The 22,947-nt window shown below is 43.2% G+C and overlaps 1 protein-coding gene across 3 annotated transcripts in view; it reads left to right on the forward strand.

Moving 5' to 3' along the window:
• The window catches only part of LOC142579752 (phosphatidylinositol 3,4,5-trisphosphate 3-phosphatase and dual-specificity protein phosphatase PTEN-like), a 118,096-nt gene that overhangs the window by 70,436 nt on the left and 24,713 nt on the right, over positions 1-22,947 (forward strand). For 2 of the 3 annotated variants that reach the window (XM_075690299.1, XM_075690288.1), the window contains 2 exons: positions 5,183-5,263; positions 21,606-21,714. In XM_075690299.1, the coding sequence (XP_075546414.1) occupies positions 5,183-5,263; positions 21,606-21,714 (190 nt within the window). The remainder of the gene's footprint in view (positions 1-5,182; positions 5,264-21,605; positions 21,715-22,947) is intronic. The other variant, XM_075690307.1, reaches the window with a different exon arrangement.

Genomic DNA, 22,947 nt, shown 5'->3' on the forward strand with positions numbered 1-22,947 from the left:
GAATATCAATGCAATTTGCATACAAATCCAAAACACGCCAAAAAATGCAGCACTTTGTGGCGAAGAGCGGCTGGCCGTAGCAGTCTGCCGTGAAAGCTGACGACTTCGTTGCCTGCTCATTATCGCGTACAAATATATCTGCAGTCTCTCACTGAAGGGAATAACGACTCTTAAATGGGCCCAGAAACGATTTTGACGATTTTATACAAATGTACTGAGTCGTTAGAGTAGGTCCTCGGATCATTAATTGATGCATGTAAATGCTATGTGTAACTCGTGTAATTTATTATAAGGTCTTAAAAATTTACATCACTGCCAATCGCAGCACACTGCTCGGCTGAATTTTCAGCCTCCTCTACCCATTCGACCTAAGTTGGCCTAATGATGTCAGTAGGGCGAGCTATCCGATTGGCTGCCCAGGGCGCGTCATCGATAATTTTTCCAACCTAATGGTGAACAAATGTTGTTTGTATAGTTGGAATTTTAGTTAATTTGTTTCTATATAAAGAAAGTTACTGAAAGAGAATCCACAAGAACAATTTCTCAGTACATCTAAGCACTTCTGGCACACAGCAAGTGTCATCTGCTTGTTACAACATGCTCCGTCTTGACAAGGGCTCTGCGTTCAGTGTCGGTCTGTCTTTTTGTGAGCACCATGAATCACCTTTGTTGGGTTGTGGGCTGCAAACGCAGCAACTGCCAGTATGTCCAGCTGTGAAAACCTGTCCCTCTGCAAGGCAGCAGACGAGCTGAGTGGCTACAGTACTACAGACTATCGGCATCTGATCGGCACCAGGATTTGCGTGTTTGCGGCCACTACTTTACACCGGAAGATTACTACCACAATAGCATTTCGAGAGTCTGGTATTCAGGTAAACACACGCGAGGAGACAGGGCCTGGCCGTTTGACCGTGCTGTTTCATGGGATGAACAGAAACGCAAACGTGAATGATCTGCATGGTGCAGCTACCTTGTGGCACAGAACTCAGCCAAACACAGTAGCAGTAATGACGTGTATTCTTCTTTGCTGCTGGTGGGAAGTTTTCGCAGGAACGTAATTGTTAACATGATGTTTTTGTAAGTGTTTAAAATATTTTACACTTGGTTAGAGCAATATTAGCTCTTTGTTTGGCTAGTTAAGCTCTTCGCCAACAGGAGGCTGGACCGTGCAGACAGATCAGGCTGCTCACGTACGTCTACGCTAAAGTTGCTTCATCAGCTTGAGTTTATGCCTCCACCCATCCATCGAAACACCCAGATCACCTGCGGTTACCATAATACCAGACACGTTCGACGCTGCGACAGAATGCTCTTGCTTGGGGTCGACTGCCAGGCAGCTGCCGGGGAGGTTGGTGAGGCTTCGTGCGCTCGGTCCTAGAGAACCGGAAGTAGACGACACGATGTGCCATCACGACGCAGAGTCAGTAAAGTGTTTTTACCAATCGTGTTTTTTACCAATTTTAACATGTTATTATTTCGCATGATTGGTGACTCCTCCAGGACACCAAACCGGCAACGGGGACATAAAAGCTGGAAGCAGGGTGGCCCGTGGGTTGGGGGCGATCGGCTGTCCGCATTTGCGGGCAGCCTATTTTGTATGCGAACACCCCCTGGCACGCTTCGGCCTCCGCAGCCCCAACTTACGGGCCGCCCTGCTTCCAGCTTTGATCCCCCTGCTACCGCATGGGTGCCCTGGAGATCCTGCGCCGCCTGCTTTATTATAACCTCAGGTGCTCTCCTGAGGCCTCCGTCTGGCGGCTATGTGTGCCCTCCTGGAGCAGTGCTTGTAAAGAAGTCCAATCTTATACAACACCAGTCAGAACCTTGCTCCTTCAGGCACAGTGATCACCAAATAGGGCGTTCGTGCTCATTGCCTCCCCGCGCGGGCAGCCAGCGGCGGAGCATAAAACAAACTCGACCGCACTCCGCAATGCTGGTATGTCTAGGGGACAAGCGCATACAACACGCGCTAAGAAACCTCCTCCGTAGTGTCTAGGCAGAGTCATATATTCAAGGAGCAAAAGCCCATAGATTTTCTCTCACGCTCGCTCTTACTCGCGCCTGCGCACAAACGGCTGGCGATCCCTCAAATGAATGTCTCGTGAACTTTCCAGGGACGTGTTAGCTCACTGCACATGCGCCACTGCAGGTATGTCCTCCATTCAATTCACCTCCTTCAATTCAGGCCCCTCCAACATTTTCAGGCCCCTCCAAGTTCGAATTATCGAGGTTCCACTGTATAAGTAGAGGTGGTGTCCTGATATGTATCCCAGTGATCCTTTCCTTTGAGTTATAGCCACGAATCTCAAAGGCTATGCTTTTTGGTACTACGAGTGCCGATAAACGTCACGGCCGCCATGTTTTAGACATTACCTGGTGCCACTTCTCGGCAGAACACCTCGTAGAGAAAGAGCATATCCTATAAGGTGTAATATGAAAAAAGAGAGAGAGAAAAAAAATCCGCAGCGCCGAGTCCGCCTTTTTATCTTGAAGGTTTTGATAGAAGAGAAGCAACCTGCAACAGAGGCGTTGGCCATGCCCGGCCAGGCGCAAATGCGTCTCTCTCCAGTCAGGCCTAAACAAAAGGTCGCAGATAGAAAAAGCAAAGCTACGGGGTCTGCGCAACGACGGCAACATCACCAATGTGCTCTCACGCACTAGCACTCTCCCTATCCACAATGGGGCAGAGTTTGAATTATCGGTGGCGGTGCGGATTTCAGCATGAATTAGCGGCATGCGTTACATATTGTTTTCAATACATTGTTGGATGGACCGCGGTGGCTATTTCGAATTATCCGAAATTGTGAATTAACAAGCTTTTACTGTAGTGAAATAGAACCGTTACTATGGCTGGTTAGCTGAAATGCAGTTTTTTATTTTATTGACATCCTTTCGCGCCGTTTGAGATTTGGTGCAAGACACTAGCCTTGTCCTCAAGCGAGAGGGCATTGTGCTTAGTACACTAGCACCTTGTTCATACGTGTTGGAAAAAATTTTCGAGATTAATTGTACTAATTGAAAAAAACGTACGATCTGAAATGACGTAATGCGAAGCATTGTACACGAGGCACGTTTTCCTATTGCATAGTGTTTTAAGACCATGACAGGAAACCAAAACGAAATCAAACGACAAGTGTGTACAGCGCATTTTATTACTAGGCAGCTCCGACATGGAAAAACAAACGTGAAAATGGAGCATGGAAGTAGACATGGATGCACAAGCCACTCAACACAAATGCTATTCCATCTATGCCAGTGAGGACAACAAAAATAGTATTCTTGTTTCTGTTCCATATTGAATTGCACTGCTTAGTCGTGCTTCTGATCAGCTACCAACTCGTTCAGCTAGTAATTTCAATTGTAATAATATAAATAGTATTGATACAGTACAGCTGCCTAATTCTTTAATAATATCAACGCGATTGCTGTCCAAAATATGTGTTAGTGCCTTGCAATGGGGCAGACATATCTCTGTGAGTGGAACAACCTAGCTGACCATATACTGTGACTCGAATGCGCTTTAAGTACATGAGCTTAGTCTGGTTCATTATTATTAATGCATGAGGATACGGTGCTTGTACCATATTAAAAAATTGGGCAGCTGTATATATCCAATTTGTGGACATGAGTTTAGCAGATGAAATGGTTAATGAAACCCAGGACAGCTGGGAGGAATTTACTCTATATTGAAATGCTGAATTAAGTGTGAATTAGGCTTAAATCTGCATTTATCTTCTTGTATAATAAAAATTTCATACAGAAACTCTTCTGGGAGTTGTCCAAGAATGCGTAAGCATTGTGCCACTTGCTCATCTCCATGCAGCCCAGTGTCATTGTGAATGTTATGAAACTTGATCCGATTAGTATCAACAACAGTGCTGTGGCAACATGAACTGCTGTGGACGGTGGTGCAAGGTGAATTGATTACACAAGCAAACTACTGAAGGTGGCGGCGCCAGGTGCGCTGATGATGTTCCGATTCATGTTCCGATGATGTTCATTCTAAGCCGTTATTGCTCTTTAGCTCCTGATCCATCCGCGTCAAACCATTATCAACTGTGATCAACCATGCTCCGGCGGCGGTGGCGTATGGCGCGGTTGTGCAGGCCTTGTCTTGAAAGCAATATGCGCCTGTAGCCTTGTGTGCACTGTGTTCTTGCGACTTAGTTCGCATTGAAGCAGGACGCATGGGCCCTATCTTGAAAGCTATCTGTGATGGGCACAGCGCGCGCAGAGTGCTGATAGCTTTGTGTGCGCTGTGTTATTGCGGCTTAGTTCGCACTGAAGCGAGAGGCAGCACAAAAGTCAATTCGCTGGCTGCTATGGGCCCTATCTTGAAAGCAATTGTCTTACGTGGCAGAAGGAGAGGTGTCCTTATTGGGTCAGCATAGAAATGCTTACACATTAGAAATATAGAACAAGTTGAAAATGCTTGCATCTTAGTATAATACATAGTTATTGCAGTGTTCCAGATATTACTAACATATATAACATCTTTTTTCGTTAACTGCATGCAAAACTGCCTGTTTTCACCAGAGCAGTAAGTTACTGCTCCAAACAGCAAATTTTTCTGCTTTAATAGCATATATTCCTGCTCTGAGCTGTGATTTTTCTTGCTCCGAAAGCTGTTACAAAACAAAAGCCACTTCAATCACTGAAAAGTTCATAAGGACAATTCTATTGAGTAATTAGTGTGGGTTATTAAATCTGTTGCAGCTCCTTGGGAGGCTATCCGCATGCAACTATTCACAGAACTGCAATATGCAATTTAGTGTCTAGCTTATAAAAACTTATGGATCACCTTTCAGGACGAATGTGATTTTGTAATTAACGAAGTGGTCTAATATATCTTGTTTTGCTGCTCTTCTTTCGCACTAAGACGTCATTGAAATATAGTAAAGTGATTCAACTTAAATGTAGAGCACTGTCCAAAATATTTAGGCAGGTGCATGTACTGAAGAAAAGTTAATCATTATTCTCACGTGCTGTATAAAATGTACTACTGTTGATTTGATAAATTTGGAACTTGACTGTTGGCAAACACTATTGCATATAATATCTGTCATCAGTATGTCAAACATGCTGCATGTCTGTGGCAGATTGTTCCACATAGCACTTTTTTTTTTTACTTGAGTGACCTTTATAAACAAGAATGTACTCTTTCTCTTTCTCTTGATTTTAGAAGAGCAAAAGCGCACACTAATGCAAGATCACTTTACAAGCAGTATATGCAGACAACAACAAACATAAGAAAATGCCGCAGGTGAGATGTGCTTAATGTCAGTGCCAGCAGTTCTGAAGTATTGATGGGGAGAAGGTATTTTTCTTGATATGTTGAGAGCCTTGCACATTGCTTTAAATGTTTAGGCCACTATTGCACTTATCGTAAGTTCTTTGAGGTTGATAGCTCTTGTAAAAAGTTGGTAGTCTGTAGTATTACACTGTTTCATCAGAGTAGGGCAGTGTGATACATTGCTGAATATATTAAATGCTAGTTAAACCTCGATATAAAGAAGTGAGTAAAATCAGCACTTTCCTTCATACCGAAATTTTGCAACATCGAAATTGGACCTTTTCTTTACAGAAGCACAGTAGCCGACCTATTTTTCTTTCAAGGAAGTGACCGTAAAAATGTCAGAATAATTGGGCATTTATAAAAAAATGAATTTACATTAAAAAAATCAGTTTTGGTTAATTTTAGAGTCGACCAATGTCACAGCGTGATGCTGTGTCGATAAAGTTCTCTTCACAGTGACCATGCAGCACTCTGAAAGCCGAAAAAAGTGCAGGTCTAATAAACTGTGGTGATCGGTGTAAGTTGAGCTTTCGCGTCTACCCCACTGCCGTGACTTACCAAGACTGTCTCCATTGTCGCCCAGAGTTGGACGACACTGAGTGCTATGTTCACCTCGGCAAACAGCCCTCCACACAGTGTCTGACCCAACACAGCATCAAAACTCCTTGGACGCTGCAAAACAGGATTTGCTTGAAATCGCATATAAGCAGGGAAACAACTTCAATGACAGCATCTTTGCTCGCTGCTGCCACATTTATTGTTTTGTGATATTGTGCACTCACGTAATGTGTGAAAGATTCAGCATGATTCCGTACGGCGTCTGAAATTTCACTTGCAGTTATGCAATTGTTGTACGCAGTAGGTGGTGGTGCTGCGGGCATTGTTTACTATGCTGTGAATTAAGGCAGTGTGAGACCTTGCACGGCATCAGCAATTTTGATTGCTATTACGTATTTGCCACACAGAACGCTTGCAAGTTGGTTCTGTTAAGTAGGTGGTGATGCTGCTAAATCATCAAACAGCTCCAAAAAATCAGTGCAGGTGCAGTACACTTATACAAAACACTATTATTTGCTGTCAAAGTATGTAATCTGTATTCCAATTTATTTCACCGGGATCTGCCCCTTTCTGAAGTTGAGGACAGCTTCTTCTGACTTCAAAGTTAAGGAGAGCGAGCCCTGCGATGTCCTGAAACGAGCGGCAACATCCTTTTCTTTCTCGCTGATTGAGATTGCATGCAAGACACTAGCCTTGTCCTCAAGTGAGAGGACATTGCGCTTAGTACAGTAGCACCTTATTCATACGTTCATACGGACAAAAACTCTAGAAAAATTGTACTAACCAAAAAACTTGCAAGCTGAAGTGACATAATGTGCGGCGTTGCACACAAGGCTTGAGACACGCTTCGAGCTGGTGGGGGTTCGGTGGCCCGAGACAGGTGTTGTTGTTTTCCTATTGCGTAGTGTTTTAAGATGGCGACCGGAAACCGAAACTGGTGGGTTACACGTGATGCTCACATCGTGCTGCCTGCAGCAGGGAATGGTGGCGCGTTTCGATTATCACTATCTAAAAACATGCAGTACACTGTCAACGGCACTACGCACTGCATGCTTTAAAAAAGATAGGTGTGTCGTGTGTGTGACGTCTCTCCCATGCAACACCATCCAGATGATGCTTGCCTCTGCGCATCTGTGGCATCTGAAACAACATCTGTGGAAACAACAAGAAAAGAAAAAAGGAGTGGCAAGCTCACCTTTGTGCGTAGCGTTCGCCACCAGCATTTCCAGGGAAACATTACGGTTACATAAGCTGCAGTTGCCAGGAAGCGTGAGATGCAAACAGCGATCTTTGAATGCTATTGCATTCCACTCTTAAAGGCAAACCTTAAGCACCCACCATTTCCTTGCTCCTCTTTCTAGTAAGCAATGCTAATGACTCGGAAAAAAAAATCTAATAATTTACAGCGTATATTAAGGATGGGAACATGGCCACTTGAACGCAGAAGTCATAAATATATGTAATTAACTCAGTAACCGAAATGAGGCCAAGTTAGATTCACTCGAAACCAGAATCAATAGCAGTCATGGGCAGCAGCACTTATACTCGGACACACAGTAAACAAGCAGAGAGAGAGAGAGAGAAAAAGAGAAAGAGGCTGCAGTTTCGCCAGAAGGGTGAAATTCCACCAAAAAGGCGAAAGATTACACTACTGAGAGATGCCAGAATCTTAGTGGTGCGAGAGGAATCGGGTTGTGAAATTGAACTGTCGCCTACTATGAGGTCTTGTAAATGATCATATAAGGCCGTCACTTCAGGGAACAATTCTTTGAGGTCGCACGAATTTTCTTCAAATGAAACTAGTTTGGAAAGCTTTATATTGATACAAGGCAAAAACACATTTAAACAATGCACGCAGGTTCGTGCGCCCCCTTAAGAGGACAACGGCGTATTGGAGGAAAAGACAACGAAATAATGGCACGTGTTTTCGCCGCACGCACTCGCATCGTAGGTGGCCGTTGTCGGCATCTACAAGAAGAAGAGGTGAAGCGATGCTCGAGAGAGAAGGCATTCCTGATCTCCTGTTTAGAACGTGGCAGTGCTTTTTATCTACCCCCGGGGCACAAGTTAGCCTACAATAAATAGTTGTGTCTGGACTCCCTTAACTGTTCGTTTTAATATATAATATGACATTCGGAAAGCTGGTCGGACCCCTGAACCCCCCCTCAGATAAATGAAAACTTTGTCTATGAACGGGCATAACAATGAAATACTTAGCGCAGCTCAGCGACTATGTTCGTGTCCCGCCTATTCGTTCCTGCATGCTATGACCATGTTTTCGTTTGAGTTCTCCTGAGTCATAACTGCATCGGATTCCCTTTCATGAAAGTGTAGTGTCAACAGATCGCATTTTGTGCACTAATGGCTTTGTCTAATATTAGCACCAAGGTTGCCCCTGCGTGCGCGATATCTTCACGAGAACCTGTCTTCACAAGGTGAAGATGCTTATTGCAGTAGGGTTGGTGGTGATAGTTGTGAACGGGGCATGCGACGACCCCGGAGATTTGCTGGTACCGGAATAAGAAACTGAGTGCATGCCAGTGTTTTACGTGTGACAGGCAGGCTAATATTGTGTGGAAGCTGATGTATTGGGCAGCTAGTTCTCAGTTGCAGGCGCCTCGCATCTTGTTTACATGGGATCTAGAAACTGTAAAACATAAATGATTGCAATTTGATGATGTACTGAACAATGATGCCGAGAAATTATGTTTCGCGAGACGTTATGAACTGGTAAAAAATTAGCGTAACTCTGTTAGGTCATTTTTTTGGTTCTTGATCACGAACATTGGCACCAGGAAATCATACGTAAGGGGACCGTATCAACGAGGTACTGCTGCAACGCAGTAGTCAAATCTTTTTAAATGCAGTCTCGCTGATACGTGACTCTTTGACATTACATCTTCGGTCAGTGGCTTTGTTCCCCACCTCTTCAGCGATGCTGATAATCTTCTGTTATGCCGTGAAAGACTGCCATTGTGATCCTAGTTTTCATTCGATAGCACTGCGTTCGCCATTCACCACCAATTGCTGATGCAGCAAAATCTCGCAAGGGTGGTCAGAAAAGAGGAGGAGAATGGGCGACCATAAGAGGGGAGAAGCAGCTTCAACAGGCAATTTTTTTAATACCCACCGTGGTGGCGTAGTGGTTACGATGTTGCGTTACTAAGCCCGAGGGCACGGGATCAAATGCCCCCCGCATTTCGATGGGGGTAAAATGCAAAAATGCCCGTGTACCATGCACTGGGTGCCGGTTAAGAACCCCAATTGGTCAAAATTAATCCGGAGTTCTTCACTACAGTGTGCCTCATAATAAAATCGGGGTTTTGGCTTGTAAAACCCCAGAATTTGTTACTATAACAGCTTTAGAATTTTTGGTGCAGGTTGTTTGTGCAAAAACGCGGTACATGCAGATGCTGTGCATTGCTGTGAATATGCAACTGTGCGATCGGTGTTATCATGCGGGTTGGCAAGTTGGCTTGCTAAGTGCAGTCTAACCAGCCAAGTCACCAGCCAAAACAAGCACACACACCCATCATGTGCCATTTCAAATTGCTATGGGTTGAGTTTCACAGCCGACAGACTTTTTGGACACAGAAGTGGGCCACACTTGGATCAGTACTCCGCTACTACGGCTGTCAGTCTATCCTGCGCATCTGATCTCACACTCGATCACAGATGTGATCTGTGAGTGTGAACATATTGACGGCGAGCTTCTCGTGACAGCAGTCACTAGTCACTCTGCCGGCTGCACTGATTATGTCGGTAGGCCTAATGAGCGCTGTTTTGCGGGAGTCAACAACCAAAGTTGCAGTTTTGTGCCATTCGAGCAGCAACTTTGCTCATCGCCGCATGTTTGCTGCATCGCATGCACGGTTCAGTCCCAAAACATTGTGCACTGTCATCGGATGGCAGTACCATTGAGACATGCATTATCAGAAGATGGAATGGAAATGACATGGTACTTCTTGGAGGAAGTGACTATTAAAAGATAAAAATCTGTCTTACTTGCTGGTAACACCTCAACTCCAGCTTCACTTTCTTGCCAGACTACAGTGTCTGAGGGAGAGTGTGGAGAAAAGAGTAAAAGGCAGCACGTATTCAGCTCAAGGAAGCTAAAAGGAAGAAAGGAGAAAAAGCATGTATGAAATTTCAGGTGCACAGTGATGGGCAAAAAGCTGCGTGTATACTGTGGGGATTGAGGTATGCCACAACACCTTTTTGTGGGCATTCACCTGGACAGCACTCCAGGAGAGCACTGGATATGTACATGTTTTCCTCTTGTCTACCAGCCCTTTTGCTAGGGTCTTGGTCTTAAGCTCGCCTATGGTGCCTTTGCACATATGGCGAGCACGCACCTTGTGTTGATCATTTTCAGAACGTTAATCTGAAGAGCGGCGCCTAGTGCTCATGCAAGGTATTACTAAGCCGAACTGCACTTATCAGAGGTCCATGCCTACGGAGATTGCATGCAAGGTACTACTAAGCCGAACCGCACTTATCGGAGGTCCATGCCTATGGAGATTGCCTGAGCTCTCGCAAGTGCACTCGTTGGTTATCGCTAGAGGAAGCAGCATAGCTGCAGGGAGCCATTCTCTTGCAGTGAGGTGCTAGTGGCGCCCCTGTGTTTTTTGCCCTTGGTGTGAGAGCCCTTTGATTCCTGTGCTGGCCCAGGACTGGGCATTTGTACAGTGTTGGGTGCCACCGGAGACAATAAACGGTTGATGCTAAGTAAGGGCAATAATGTATTTCCTTGCATATATTGTTTCGTTCCTTTTTAAGGGTTTTGCGCTTGGTGAAGATGCCCAGTACCCAGATTTAATTGTTATAGCCGATTATGTGTCATTGGAACGTTGTAGTAAGTGATTTATTTTGCCCATTGAACACACATAAAGGTTCACCGTGCTAGGGCTGCTGATTGCTATATCCAATATATTGTTAAAACCAGTATTGTTATAAGTGGGTTCGACTGTAGTAGGCAATGCGACAATACAAATGGTGCGAAAGCAGCGTCACTTTTCAGCAAAAGCGCTCTGTAGCTACTCTCATAAAACGGTACAAAAACCCTAGTGATAGCGTAGAAATAACTCAATAAAAGATAGTGTACTTGGCAGTGCCTGAGGCACTGTTTATCTGCCATCACGAGGCAACTTGTCTGGTTAATACGTTTCACCACTGTGTAATTTCAATTCAATCCACATTTATTCACGACACATACAAAAGTCGTGTTGAAGGCCTTCCTGGCAAGGTAGTCGTATGCAAACAGCTTGCAGTGAATTGATTGCTGCGCCAAGAGATGAAACCTGCCGCATCCTCCTACATTTGGGCAAAAATTTGTATCATTTGTGCCGAGCATGTTGGACCAAGGTGTCATCTTATTGGTCTTTCGGAGAAAGGGAAGACTGCAAAAGCTCTAAATCTCTCTCTTGCCTCCCATGACTGTAAAACAATTTTGATTGGTTGTGAGTATCGTCAGGCAAAAAAAGAGGTAAAGAGGTAAAAAGAGGTAAGAAATTTCTGAAGGCCAGCAACCATGCCCTGAACAAAGGACAGTATTGTGCTTGGCTGATGGTGACGAGTAGCAGACTTAACACGCACTTCAGTACGTGTGAAAAGGAATGGCATCGCGATGAGTGAGCAAATCCACAATTGTTGCCACATGACGGATACAACTTATAATAGCCTCAAATTTAATTACTATTCGTGCTGCAGCTACAGGGGCAGGGACATGTGCCTCAACACCACATCTCGTAAACAGTGAGGCCAGCATCGAGACGCGTGCTCTGCTGTGAACAGCATCGTCGTTTACCTTGCGGAGCAAGAGCACGCATGGAACATTTGCTCATGTACAAAGGGTTTGTGGCGTGCAAAAATGCACAAGCTTGCATGAAACTATAACCTCCTGACACCGGTCCGTGCGAATTCTCCTTAAAGAACATCACATATTTGACATTAGTATTTGACAACTGTTGTGTTCACCTCAAAGCCTAAGACTAAGTGCACATGTATACTATATTGACATGCTTTTATTTCTTGAAGGAATTCATTTGGTATTTCACATAAAACCCTTGCAAGAGCTGCACTTTGGTTCAGTGCTTGCAAATGATAAATGCCTTCTGCCATGTTGAATGAACTAGCATGAAACTGCATAGGAACAGAAGTGGCTGCGGGAGTGGAGGGATAAACGATGGACACTTTTCTCAAGTATCCAGCAACATAGTCAAGTACTATGATAGCCAGCGACTTTGACGCATTCACTTGGGTAGAAATCAAAGCGTCTTTCACTTTGATGATGAATGGCTGTCGTGTCTGCCTCGTATTCAATCAAAAAGAAATTGTCCCCTTCAGTTGCGGTGTACACATTTGTGTACGCAACTTATTTTTGCCATTTCTGTGCAGTTATGGCAAGGAATAGACCACAAATTATGCTTAGAGACGTTCTGCTTGCCTTAAGTACTTTCATTTTATTTCTGAGGGAAATCTATCTCTACTGAAGATCGCTTTGGAGAAGCCACTAGTGTTTGATGGGAGGTGTGACGTGGTATGTTTCAGTAGTAATTGCAAAAGGATTGTCTTTTCTAGTAATGCTTGCAACCAATAATTAACTTGTGCAAGTAATTTGTGCTAGTGATTCAATTCTTTTTTATTAAGAAGCATATCATTACTGAGTACAGAATAATTAGATACTTGTCACAAACGGCTGACATCCCTACATGCCCTCTGTCCCACAAGAAGGACGTGTGGGTCAAGAATGTGCCCTATGCCCCCTTTCTTAGCATATCTTTGCCACTTGCCTTCCCTTTTGTTCTTTTTCCTGCCACCCTCTGTCTGCAACACTGGCGCTATCGAGGAGTTGCCCTTTTCTTGCACCTGGGGAATGCACTGGGATGCTGGTGGCTGATGCGCAGTACAGAAGGGAGAAGGAACTTTTTGGCTTTGCCGGCGGTCAACTTTTGGACCTCAATTGATGTGGTCTTTGAAGGGGCACGCATGTTCGTGGTGGGGAAGGGAGCGGGTCGGTATCCACAAGGATCGCAGCCGCTCGTTTTGTAGGCTTATCATCATTGTCCATCCAAGTCTCCTTCCCATCTTCAACATCGAGTGGGCTTCTGTATGCAAGAACCAGCGAATGGGCAATTTGTTAGTCTGTCCAGAACTTTTCTTTTCCCTCTGTTCTTCATGTACAGTATAACTTAGACTAGAATAATGTGTGCTGCGTTGCACCATGCGTTGGCATAGTCCAGCTTCCCCACGTGGTGCCGTATCATAAGAAGCCAACACTGACACCAAGGACAACATAGGGGAAATTACGTGTGCTTAAAAATGAAATGAAGAAACGATAAATTAATGAATTTACAATAATTGGTCATTCCTTTATTTCATATATTAAGCACAAGTAATTTCCCCTATGTTGTCCTTGGTGTCAGTGTTCGTTGGCTTATGATATGACTAATAAATATCGGGCCCCTCGGTTAACCCCTTTTTTTCGACGTGGTGCCGGTAACTCATTCTTGAACTTCTGTGGGGCCGCATATTTTTGTTTCTCATCCATGTAATTCATTGTCTTCCATCTCATGAAATATTTTGTCACCTTCTTTTTTCTCTCATGTAGAGTATTTTTAAGCTCTTGTGTTATTTTGTTTTTCCTGTCGTGCATTCCAATCTCTCCCATTGTTTTGTGATCTTGCTCTGTTATTTTAATTAAATGCTTTTCTGTTGTTGAATATGCAAATACCCTTGTCTGCTTTGAGTTTCTGCGATTCCTCCATGACAGTGCTACACGCACACCTTACACAGGTCGATTGTCAAACCGAAAATTGTGATTCACCACTTCGAGGCTTTAAGGGCGTCGCGGACGGAAGCATTGAGTGGCAGCCTGCGAGTGCTTACTGAGTTACGGTTGTAGGATGGCGGGCCTTATGAAGCATGTGACAATACTTTAATTACTCTGTAATTATGGTGAGTCATCATAAAATGCAGAAAGTCATTCTACTACCTTGACTTGCAATTAATGGAGTCTACAGCACCTTGGTAAAAAATAATGTAAATTCATACATTTATCGACAGTCAATCATAATTTGTGACTGAAGAGGCTATAGAGGCTCACCGTTCGCCATGAGTACCTCATGGACGAAGTGCCATGCATACTACAAAATAATGTAAATAACAAGTAAAAGAACCTGCAAAACCATATTGCGATGTTTAATAAGCTGAGTTTCAAATGGATTATAGGTGTGCTTCTCAGTTTCTCAGTTGCATCTTTACAATTTGCAGTGATCCCCCTATTGCAGGGCTTTACTTGATTAACAGGTACGTGACAAAATACTCCCAAATCAACAAATGTTACCATGGGATAATGAAAATGGGAAAATATGGGGAATTAGAACTATTCCTTTTACTGCAAGACCTTTAGCTTGTGCAGGCTGCGAGTATGCATAGGGAAAGTTCTGAATTTTTCTATAATTATGTAAACCATACTGCGAGAATACTAAGTTGAGAAAAGAGTAGTCTTTTAAATGTTGCAAATATAGAGAGAACAAAACAAATTGCAGGTTTTGTAAGGCAGAAGTTCTTTAACTCAAGGCCTAATTGAATTATGCCAATGCAATCTGACATTTCTTTGCTTTTTCACAACATCTGTGCCTATATTCGTTCAAAATGATATTCAGAACAGTACATGCAGTTTGATTCATTTAAATGTTAGAGAGCAAAATTTGTCATTAAGTATTCCCCCTCCCCCCACCACAGTAGTATTGTGCCTGTCAGATTCTGATACTTGTGGTATCTAAACTCGGCCACACCAACCTGGTTCCAGCGTATGTGGAATGCAAAAGCATTTGTGTACTGTGAAAAGTGTATGGTAAAGTACTTATTAAATTTAACCCTCTCAGGGTCAATATTTCTTTTTTTTTGCCATATGCGACCGCCCAGTCTTTCTTTTATTGCAGATTCTAATTCTTCTGGTGGACCTATTTCGAAAAAAATTTACCGTAATTTTTCTAGGGTGATTGTAAAGTGAGAAATAAATATTTTATGTTGGTATATATGTACTCTTTATTCATGAATAACAACAATAAAAAAGGAAATAAACTTATAAAAATTAAAAATTTGATACATTGTTATAGTTCAAGGCTTAGAATATGCGCACATAAGAATATCTCGCAAGTCTAAAATGTTCATGCTCTTACACTAATATTTACGTCTATAGCGTAATCGAACTGCGTAGGTAAGCACACTCAAGAAAACTGTGTGATTGTGTGCCCGTCGAAAAAGCAAAACGTGTGACAAACTTCTGCTAATCGTCATCTTATCGCCAACCAGAGGCAATTAGATATCGTGAGTCTCCCCCAAAAAAAGAAAAGGAAAGGAAACGCATGCATGGCGACATCCTTCCTATGCTCGACCCTGTGAGCACTAAATGAGCGAGAAATATGCGGCTGCCCTTTGAGCGATTAGTAATGAGATAGCCATCAGTTCTGCGAGCGCAAGAAGCCGAAACCGCCCGCAGAATGAAACCCAAACCACCCACCCGCCTGCCCGCGAGCAGTAGTATATAGATGCCCCGGAGCTACTAGCTCTCAAACAAACCATGCAACAAAAACTGAGAGAGGGAGGCGCAAGAAAAAAATTCCCTGTATTCCCACATAGTGGCAGCACATGCCAGGAAAGAAAAAATTTGGAAATTGGCGCGCTTTTTAAGCGTACAGACGGTCCCGAAAATTACGGCATCAACTGTTTTGGACTTGTTTGCGGTGCCGTATATTTACGTCATTGACTCTGAAAGGGTTAATCTGGAGCCTTTCATTACTTCAACCCTCATATATATTGTGTAGGTTTTGGACATGAAAGTCCAAATGATCATTTTGTCCTGTATTCTACAAAGTGCAAGAAACCATTAGACTGAAGATTCTGACCCTCAACCAATGGACAAAGCAGGCAGATTTCCGTACACAGCTGCCACACATAGCTTGTACTGAAAGTGAACATCGGGAGGCTTCTTACCAATAGTAAAAGAATGCCTCAGAACTTCACTCGGTGTGCGCTCCCAGTTCTGAAGCAAAGCCTGCTTCATGTCTTAGATACTACAGTATCTGGGAAAGCCTGCTTGAGAAACTTCTGTAAATTGTAATATGGAAAGTGCTTATTACATTAGGAGGCCTGGGGCCACTATTGAAGAAATTTAAAGCTATTAACAGGAAAATGAACCTCAATATGCGAACTTTATCCTCTGGGATATCTTTTACAAGGATCTGTTTGCACATATGCATCTACAGGTTCTCGTGGAAGAGCATGGCAATACTCTTGTAGATAGCTAGACAAAATATTTGCATACGAAAATGTGTGGCTGGGTAACTGCTCCAAGAGGATGACTTGTTGGTCCAAAAGAAAGCTTTAGTTGCTCCAAAAGGTGTCCCTATGTGCCTCGGAGCAATCACATCACTGAGCTGTATTGATGGAGGTCAAGGGGCCAGTAGCCGATATTAATGACATCCAGAAAAGTGTCGCCCACCTTATTAATTCATACAACAGGCACATATCTGCACACTAACATGGATATGTACCCATACACATTTATAAATATTCACATGTGTGCATACATATATGTATAGATAAATGCACACGTATATTGTACTTTCCGCTGAGCCGTCGCAGCAGCTTAGTGGCTATGGTGTTGCACTGCTAAGCGCAAGGTCGCAGGATCAAATCCCGGCCATGACGGCCGCATTTTGATGGAGGCAAAATTTAAGAATGCAAGTATCGAGTTCACTGGGGCCATGTTAAAGATGCCCTAGTGGCCAAAATTAATTGGTAGTCCCCCACTATGACGTGCCTCATGTCAAATCATGGTTTTGGCATGTAAAACCCCAGCATTCATTCATTTGTATTTTCTGGTGTGAAAGTTGTATTTTACCTTTGCATGAGATACACCCCCTAGTTTTCTCGAGTTTCGCAGAAATAATTTGTGTATTGGCGGGGGATGCGCATTTATTACACTTCTCTCGAAGCCACCGAAGGCCTTGTCCTTTGATGCACTGTCAAAAAGTCACGGTCGTCAACCTCAAAATAACTCTTTATGCGACGTTATAACCATCTTGACGCATGTGCCTAGCGTTGCCTCTGCGTTGTGTCATGCTCGGTACAAACACACAAACAACAATTGCATCACGGCAGAACATACACACGTGAAAGCGAACTGGCAACCTTAAGCACAGCGACTACTGCTAGACTGCCATTCCCTGGGACTGCCGTGACTTCTTGCGCGGGTGCCTGATAATGATGATAACAAAGTGGTGTGTTTTTTTTTTTCCTTTTTTTAAATGTTTATGTCGGGCACCACAGTGTAGCAATAATAAACTGTGGTGCATTTTCCTTATTGTCAGTTCTGACGATATAACTTCATTTTTAAGAAAAGTTTTGCAGATCCCATGTTTTGTGGGAATTGGAAGCTCTTGAAAGCATTTTGCATGTAGCTGGCTATGGCACTGACCCTGCAGCGGTACACCTCAACCGACTCTCCGACTCTCTCGATGACTTCGAGCAGGCACGCATTGTAGAACTCGGACATGCTGAGGATCGAGCAATAGGGTGTTGCCTAGCTGCTCGATGATTGCGAACACATTCCTCTTCCTCTGTGCCCAGTAGTATAACGCTGCAATATGCCATCCTCGAGCTGCTCAAGTAAACCTCTGAGGAACACAATGTCTAAGTTGACACACTTCTCAGCAAAGCTGTGGTCTTCCGAGAGCTTCTTTGTAAGCATCAAGAGCCGGTTGGTATACATAGGGTGGGAAACTTGCTTTTGAGTCACTGTTTGTACGGAGGCAGTCACCACCTGGTGTTCTGCAGCCAACATGTCCGGACCTTCTTATGCATGTCACCTGGCTTAAGTGCACGTAGTACGCAAGAATCAGAGGAAAGAACCCGATGACGGAGCTCGAATGATGATGATGCCGCAACCATGCAGGCAACACGAACATGTGCCTATACCCAGTGGCTTATGCTGGTAGGTACTACCAGCCCTGCTGCGTAGAAGGTGAGGTGATACGATAGACTTAAAGTGCCTGAAGTTGAAGAAGAATATATCACATTAAAGCTAAACCATAGCAGCAAACTGGTATGCTTGACCTTCAATCAGAGAGACTATATCACTGGTGGCCTTTACTGCTGCCACTGCGCTGCCTACATGGCAAGCCCAGAGAATGCCTATGGTGAGCCCTAGGAGCTGACATCTCCCACAATGTTCACTCCACTGTTAACCCTTTAAGGACAGTAATAACACTGAAAAACCCGCCCTGGTTGCTCAGTGGCTGTGGTGTTGGATTGCTGTGCACGAGGTCGCAGGATCGAATCCCGGCCATGGCGGCCGCATTTTGATGGGGGTGAAATGTGAAACACCCATGTACTTAGATTTAGGTGCACGTTAAAGAACCCCAGGTGGTCGAAATTTATGGAGTCCTCCACTACGGTGTGCCTCATAATCTGAAAGTGGTTTTGGCACATAAAACCCCATAATTTAATTTTTTTAATAACACCGAAAAAGCTTTAGATACGTTTAAAAACACATTCTACGTGTATAATGTGTGCAAAAAAGAAAAGCGGAGTTTACCAAGGAAAAAGAATTAATAGTACAGTGTAACAGAAGGTGGGCTTCACTGCACACAAGCATCTTTTGGGTCACTGAGCTCTTCATCAATGAAGAAACTTCTCCACTACAATGGCTGCATTATTGAGTTGGAGGTTCGTTCGAGGTTTTGTTTGAGGAGACCCAGTAAAAGGAAACACAAGTGGTGCTGGAGAAATATGCTTGGTGGTGTATTCACTGTCATCAGTGCTTAGTTGGAGATCCCGTGACTCCCTAAGTCGTTTGAGGCCAGTTCGACATTGCTTCTACTTGAGAAGGATGGAAGTTTTCGAAAGCGCACATTTTCTGTTTGTATGAGCAACCCATGCTGAGTTATTGGCGCTTCCCATGGGAGCTACCATTTTGAAGATGAATGTGGCTGGTGCAACAACAAACCTCTAACTCAAAGAATGTATCTTTGCTAGACTTAACACATTATCTGGTGTTATCTACAATCACAATGGAAGAGCCAGAGCCATCTCCAGGATTCCATGATGAGGTCAAGCATTTCTGGATGAGCTTTGCTTGTCTTCCGTATTTTCCGCTATTTAATCCTTGATGAGCTAGCTCCTCTTATGTATGGAGAGGCTTAAAACAAGATTAAATTTCTTTCATGATGCTGCTGTGCAGTTTCTTGTGGTAGTGAAGAAAAAAAAAACTCATTGGTCGCACCAATGCGCATGGTTTTATGCATATAGAATCGCACCATTGATGCACTCGGCATGTGAAATCCAAACTGAAAATACCATTTTCATGTATAACATAAGAGTGCCGGAAATGTGTAGTAGTTTTTGCTTTGTGATGTTAAATATTAACTTTAGGAGGCCATAGGGTTGCAAGGACATTTGCAGCATGTTTTCATCTTTAATAAACATAAGCTTTGTTTACGTTCTGCAGGCTGTTTGTGCGTGTTGAAGGAGCTGTGGATTGCCTATTGTGGTTGTGTTTATAGCTGTAGTGACCTCATTTATATTTGCAGCTAAGCATGGTGAGGTGTGTAGTGCATTGTCAAGGATAACAAGTTTGCCATGGATCAATACACAAAAATCACAGCGTATAACACAGCCTGTGACATGAGTGTTTTATAAAGTGCGATAAAGCTTCGTAATGTAGAGGATGGCTGCAGTAATCTGGAGTCAAGCTCTTTCCTACAAGAAAACAATCATGGATCTTGGCATTCTGTCAAACATTGTCTTGTCCTGAATGAGTGCTTAGGTGGTATGATTTGGTAAAAGACACCCAAGGACATCTACGTGAGCCTTCCTACCTTCAAGTTTGCTCTGTATTACGCCTTGTCATTTCAATAATGGCATTAGAGGCACATTTGATGTCCTGGAACAACTGAGAACCCGGCTTTTACACGCTCAAAGCTTGTTTCACAAATCACCGACTGCCCATTTTGAGGGCCTCCTGTCACAGTACTGACACTGCAAAACCAGCTATTACAAAAAAATGACAGGTGTCACACTGGGCAACAGCGGGCAAGAACAAGAGTCTGGACGATATGAGCTTTGAATCTGAGGGATTTTAGCTCTCGTGAGTTTGTTTTATGTGTGATGTATGTTGGCGGGACCTGAACGCAATGATGTCAAGGCCCAGTAGTTTTAAGTTTGAACCCTCTTCTTTTATTAAAACTACACAAAACAGTCTTCTTCCTACTTGCTGGGAGTACCTAGGTGGAAGTGAAATTGTGCTGGCCGTGTCTTCACCCTTGAAACACTGGTCGTGATAAGGTGTCTAAAATCTTTTGTTGGTTTTCTTGGAACCAATTTTTTTTTTTACAGTTGTTCCATTAGCCAACAAGCTTAACATTTTTTCTAATAAATATTTTTTAGTGAAACTTTGCACACTTATATCTCGCATATTGTGTGCAACAGACCACAACAAAATAAAGTTTTATTATTTTATGCATGCCATACCGATCTGAACAGCTTTTATGTTTTTCATTCTTCCATCTTTACACTCCCAGGATTCTTGAGATCTCATTCGTTTTGGTTCACTGACCTGTCGTGGTGGCGTAATGGCTTTCGCGTACCTCTGCTAAGCCCGAGGGCGCTGGATTAAATCCCAGCTGTGGTGGCTGCATTGCAACAACGCCTTTGTACCATGTTGGGGGCACATTAAAGAGCCCCTGGTGGTCAAAATTAATCTGAAATCCCCCACTACAGCATGCCTCTTAATCATTTTTTTTTTTATCATGTAAAACCCCAGAATTTAAGTTTTGTTTCACTGCAAAGCTCAAAGGCTCACCTGTGAGTGTGAAAAATGGTTTTGTTGTCGTGAGCTATATTAAAGTTAGGAGGGCTGGCGTGAGACCCACTTGTGCTAAAAATATTTTAAATAAAAAGTTATAAAAAATTTTACAAATATAAGGTAGCAGTTTTACCAACTAGATCTGCTCTATAAGCTAAATTATAGCATGCATCTTCCTCTTCTAAAAATTTTTTGCCTCAGCTTAGTCTCGTACTTTAAATAGCCTGCTTCTTGAGAAGCAAAGTTAGGATTCTTCAACATATGTAATCCCTCAGCAGTAGAGCAGAAAACAGACACATGCATGTTTGAATGTTCAGGACATTGTGTTTATCCTAACCTAGTAACATTCTCATACTGTGACCTAACAATAGACAGTAAGACACATTAGTCCAATTACAGTGGTAAGATATGCTAATTTTCACTGTGGTTTCTTCAGGTATTCCAGTTGCTTGTTGGACTTCGCTAGGAAGTCTGAAGCTTTCGTCCCTTTTATTCATGGCTGTTATCCTCCTCTACTCCTATGTCACTTCTTTGTCAGCTCCACTGCATATTGACCAGAGCTTACATGCAAGTTTGACTGTGGGTGTTTAAGTCGCTCATTTGTGAGGTGTGAAAACTTTTGGTTTCCTTGTGGCAGTGTGCAAGCAATGTTTACTGTGGTACCTGGCAAACACAAATAGCACTAGATATAAACAGGGCATGTGTGACACAAATAGGATGCATGTGCTTTGTCCTGTTCGTATCTCTTGTTCCAATGTCTTGACTGTTTGTCATGTTGGACGAAAACTAATTAGCCCAGCTTTGAACTTTAGTTTATTGTTGTACCATGAATTTTTGTGTAGCTGCCTGTGTAAAACCTTCTGCTGCTTTCTTCTGCAGGGTTCACAATGGGGGAGAAGAGGAGATTAGGACGTTAGTCCTGTGCAAAGACGACCTTGACAAGGCATACAAGGACAAGACTCATAGCAAATTCAGTAAAGACTTCAAGGTGAGCACTTCCTCTGTTATTCTCAACTAGTGTAGGTACACAGATTTTTTGCTGATTTTGGAAACCTAGGTGCAACTGTTTGTGGCAGTAGGTAGAATATACTGATGATGATGAAAGGGTAAACAAACCGATGTGCACTTGAGGGTACGTATCAATTTTGAGCAGACTTGAGGGTGCCTAGCAGCTGTAAACACTGCGAGAACTTGGACTTGTTAGAAAAGGGGAGTACTATTTATTACAAGGAAAATTTTAAGTACAGGGGAAAAATAATGAAATTGTTAGAGGTATATTGCAAAAAACAATGACCTAGTTAAAGCACCAAGATGGTAAACAGGGCTCTCCCCATGTAGGTGACAGTGGTTTTAACACCCACGAGTCACTGCCCATCTCGTGATTAACTATCCACTGCTTGATTACTCCTACCACAGCTGCAAGGTGCACCAGCAATGTGTGGTGTGCCACAGCCACCGTATGTGGAAGGGATGCGCTTGATGCACAAATGGTGATAGCTGCCTAATGCTCTCCATAACCACACAAGAAACAAGCTGTGTTGCTCCATAGCACGAACATATGTTGGGAAATGTGTTTTCAACAAGTGCTGACTATTTTGGGCCAAAAGTGTGCCAGCATCCAGTCACAACAAAAATAAACTCTGTTTGGCAACGTGCTCGAGGGCTGTTGCACCATTTTCTTCTATCCTTGTCACTGTGAACATAACCGCAATCACTGATACAGCACTCGCAGAGCTTGCGTCCTTATATATGTTGAGATGACGATTGCCATGCACTTCACCAAGTGACTGTCCTCATCAGCATTTGGAAATTAACAGCGTGGGCTGCAAGTACCAGAATGGCAGAAACAAAAAATTACAGGAAAATGTAAAGGCCTTAACGCAATGTGCAACAAGGAGTGTTCCCTAAACAAAACACAAAAAATGCCATACTTATACAAATCTAACGCGCACTCAAATTTCATGGGTTCAAAGTGCGAAAATAAAAGTGAACCTGAATGTAAATGGCACCCGTTTTACATATATATATATATATATATATATATAACATGCCCCCACGTTTGCAATCACAAGAAATGAGTGGTGCAGAATTTACCTTCCCCAAAGGCAAGCTTTTTTCAATGAGCTTTCATAATGAAACCGGCACGTTGTCGTTGCCGTTTGCGCTTCATCACCACAGACATGAAGCACATAGGGGCAGTATTCTCTAGTGATCACTTTTA

This window comes from Dermacentor variabilis, chromosome 1, assembly GCF_050947875.1.
Source record: "Dermacentor variabilis isolate Ectoservices chromosome 1, ASM5094787v1, whole genome shotgun sequence".
In the NCBI taxonomy this organism is placed as follows: Eukaryota; Metazoa; Arthropoda; class Arachnida; order Ixodida; family Ixodidae; genus Dermacentor; species Dermacentor variabilis.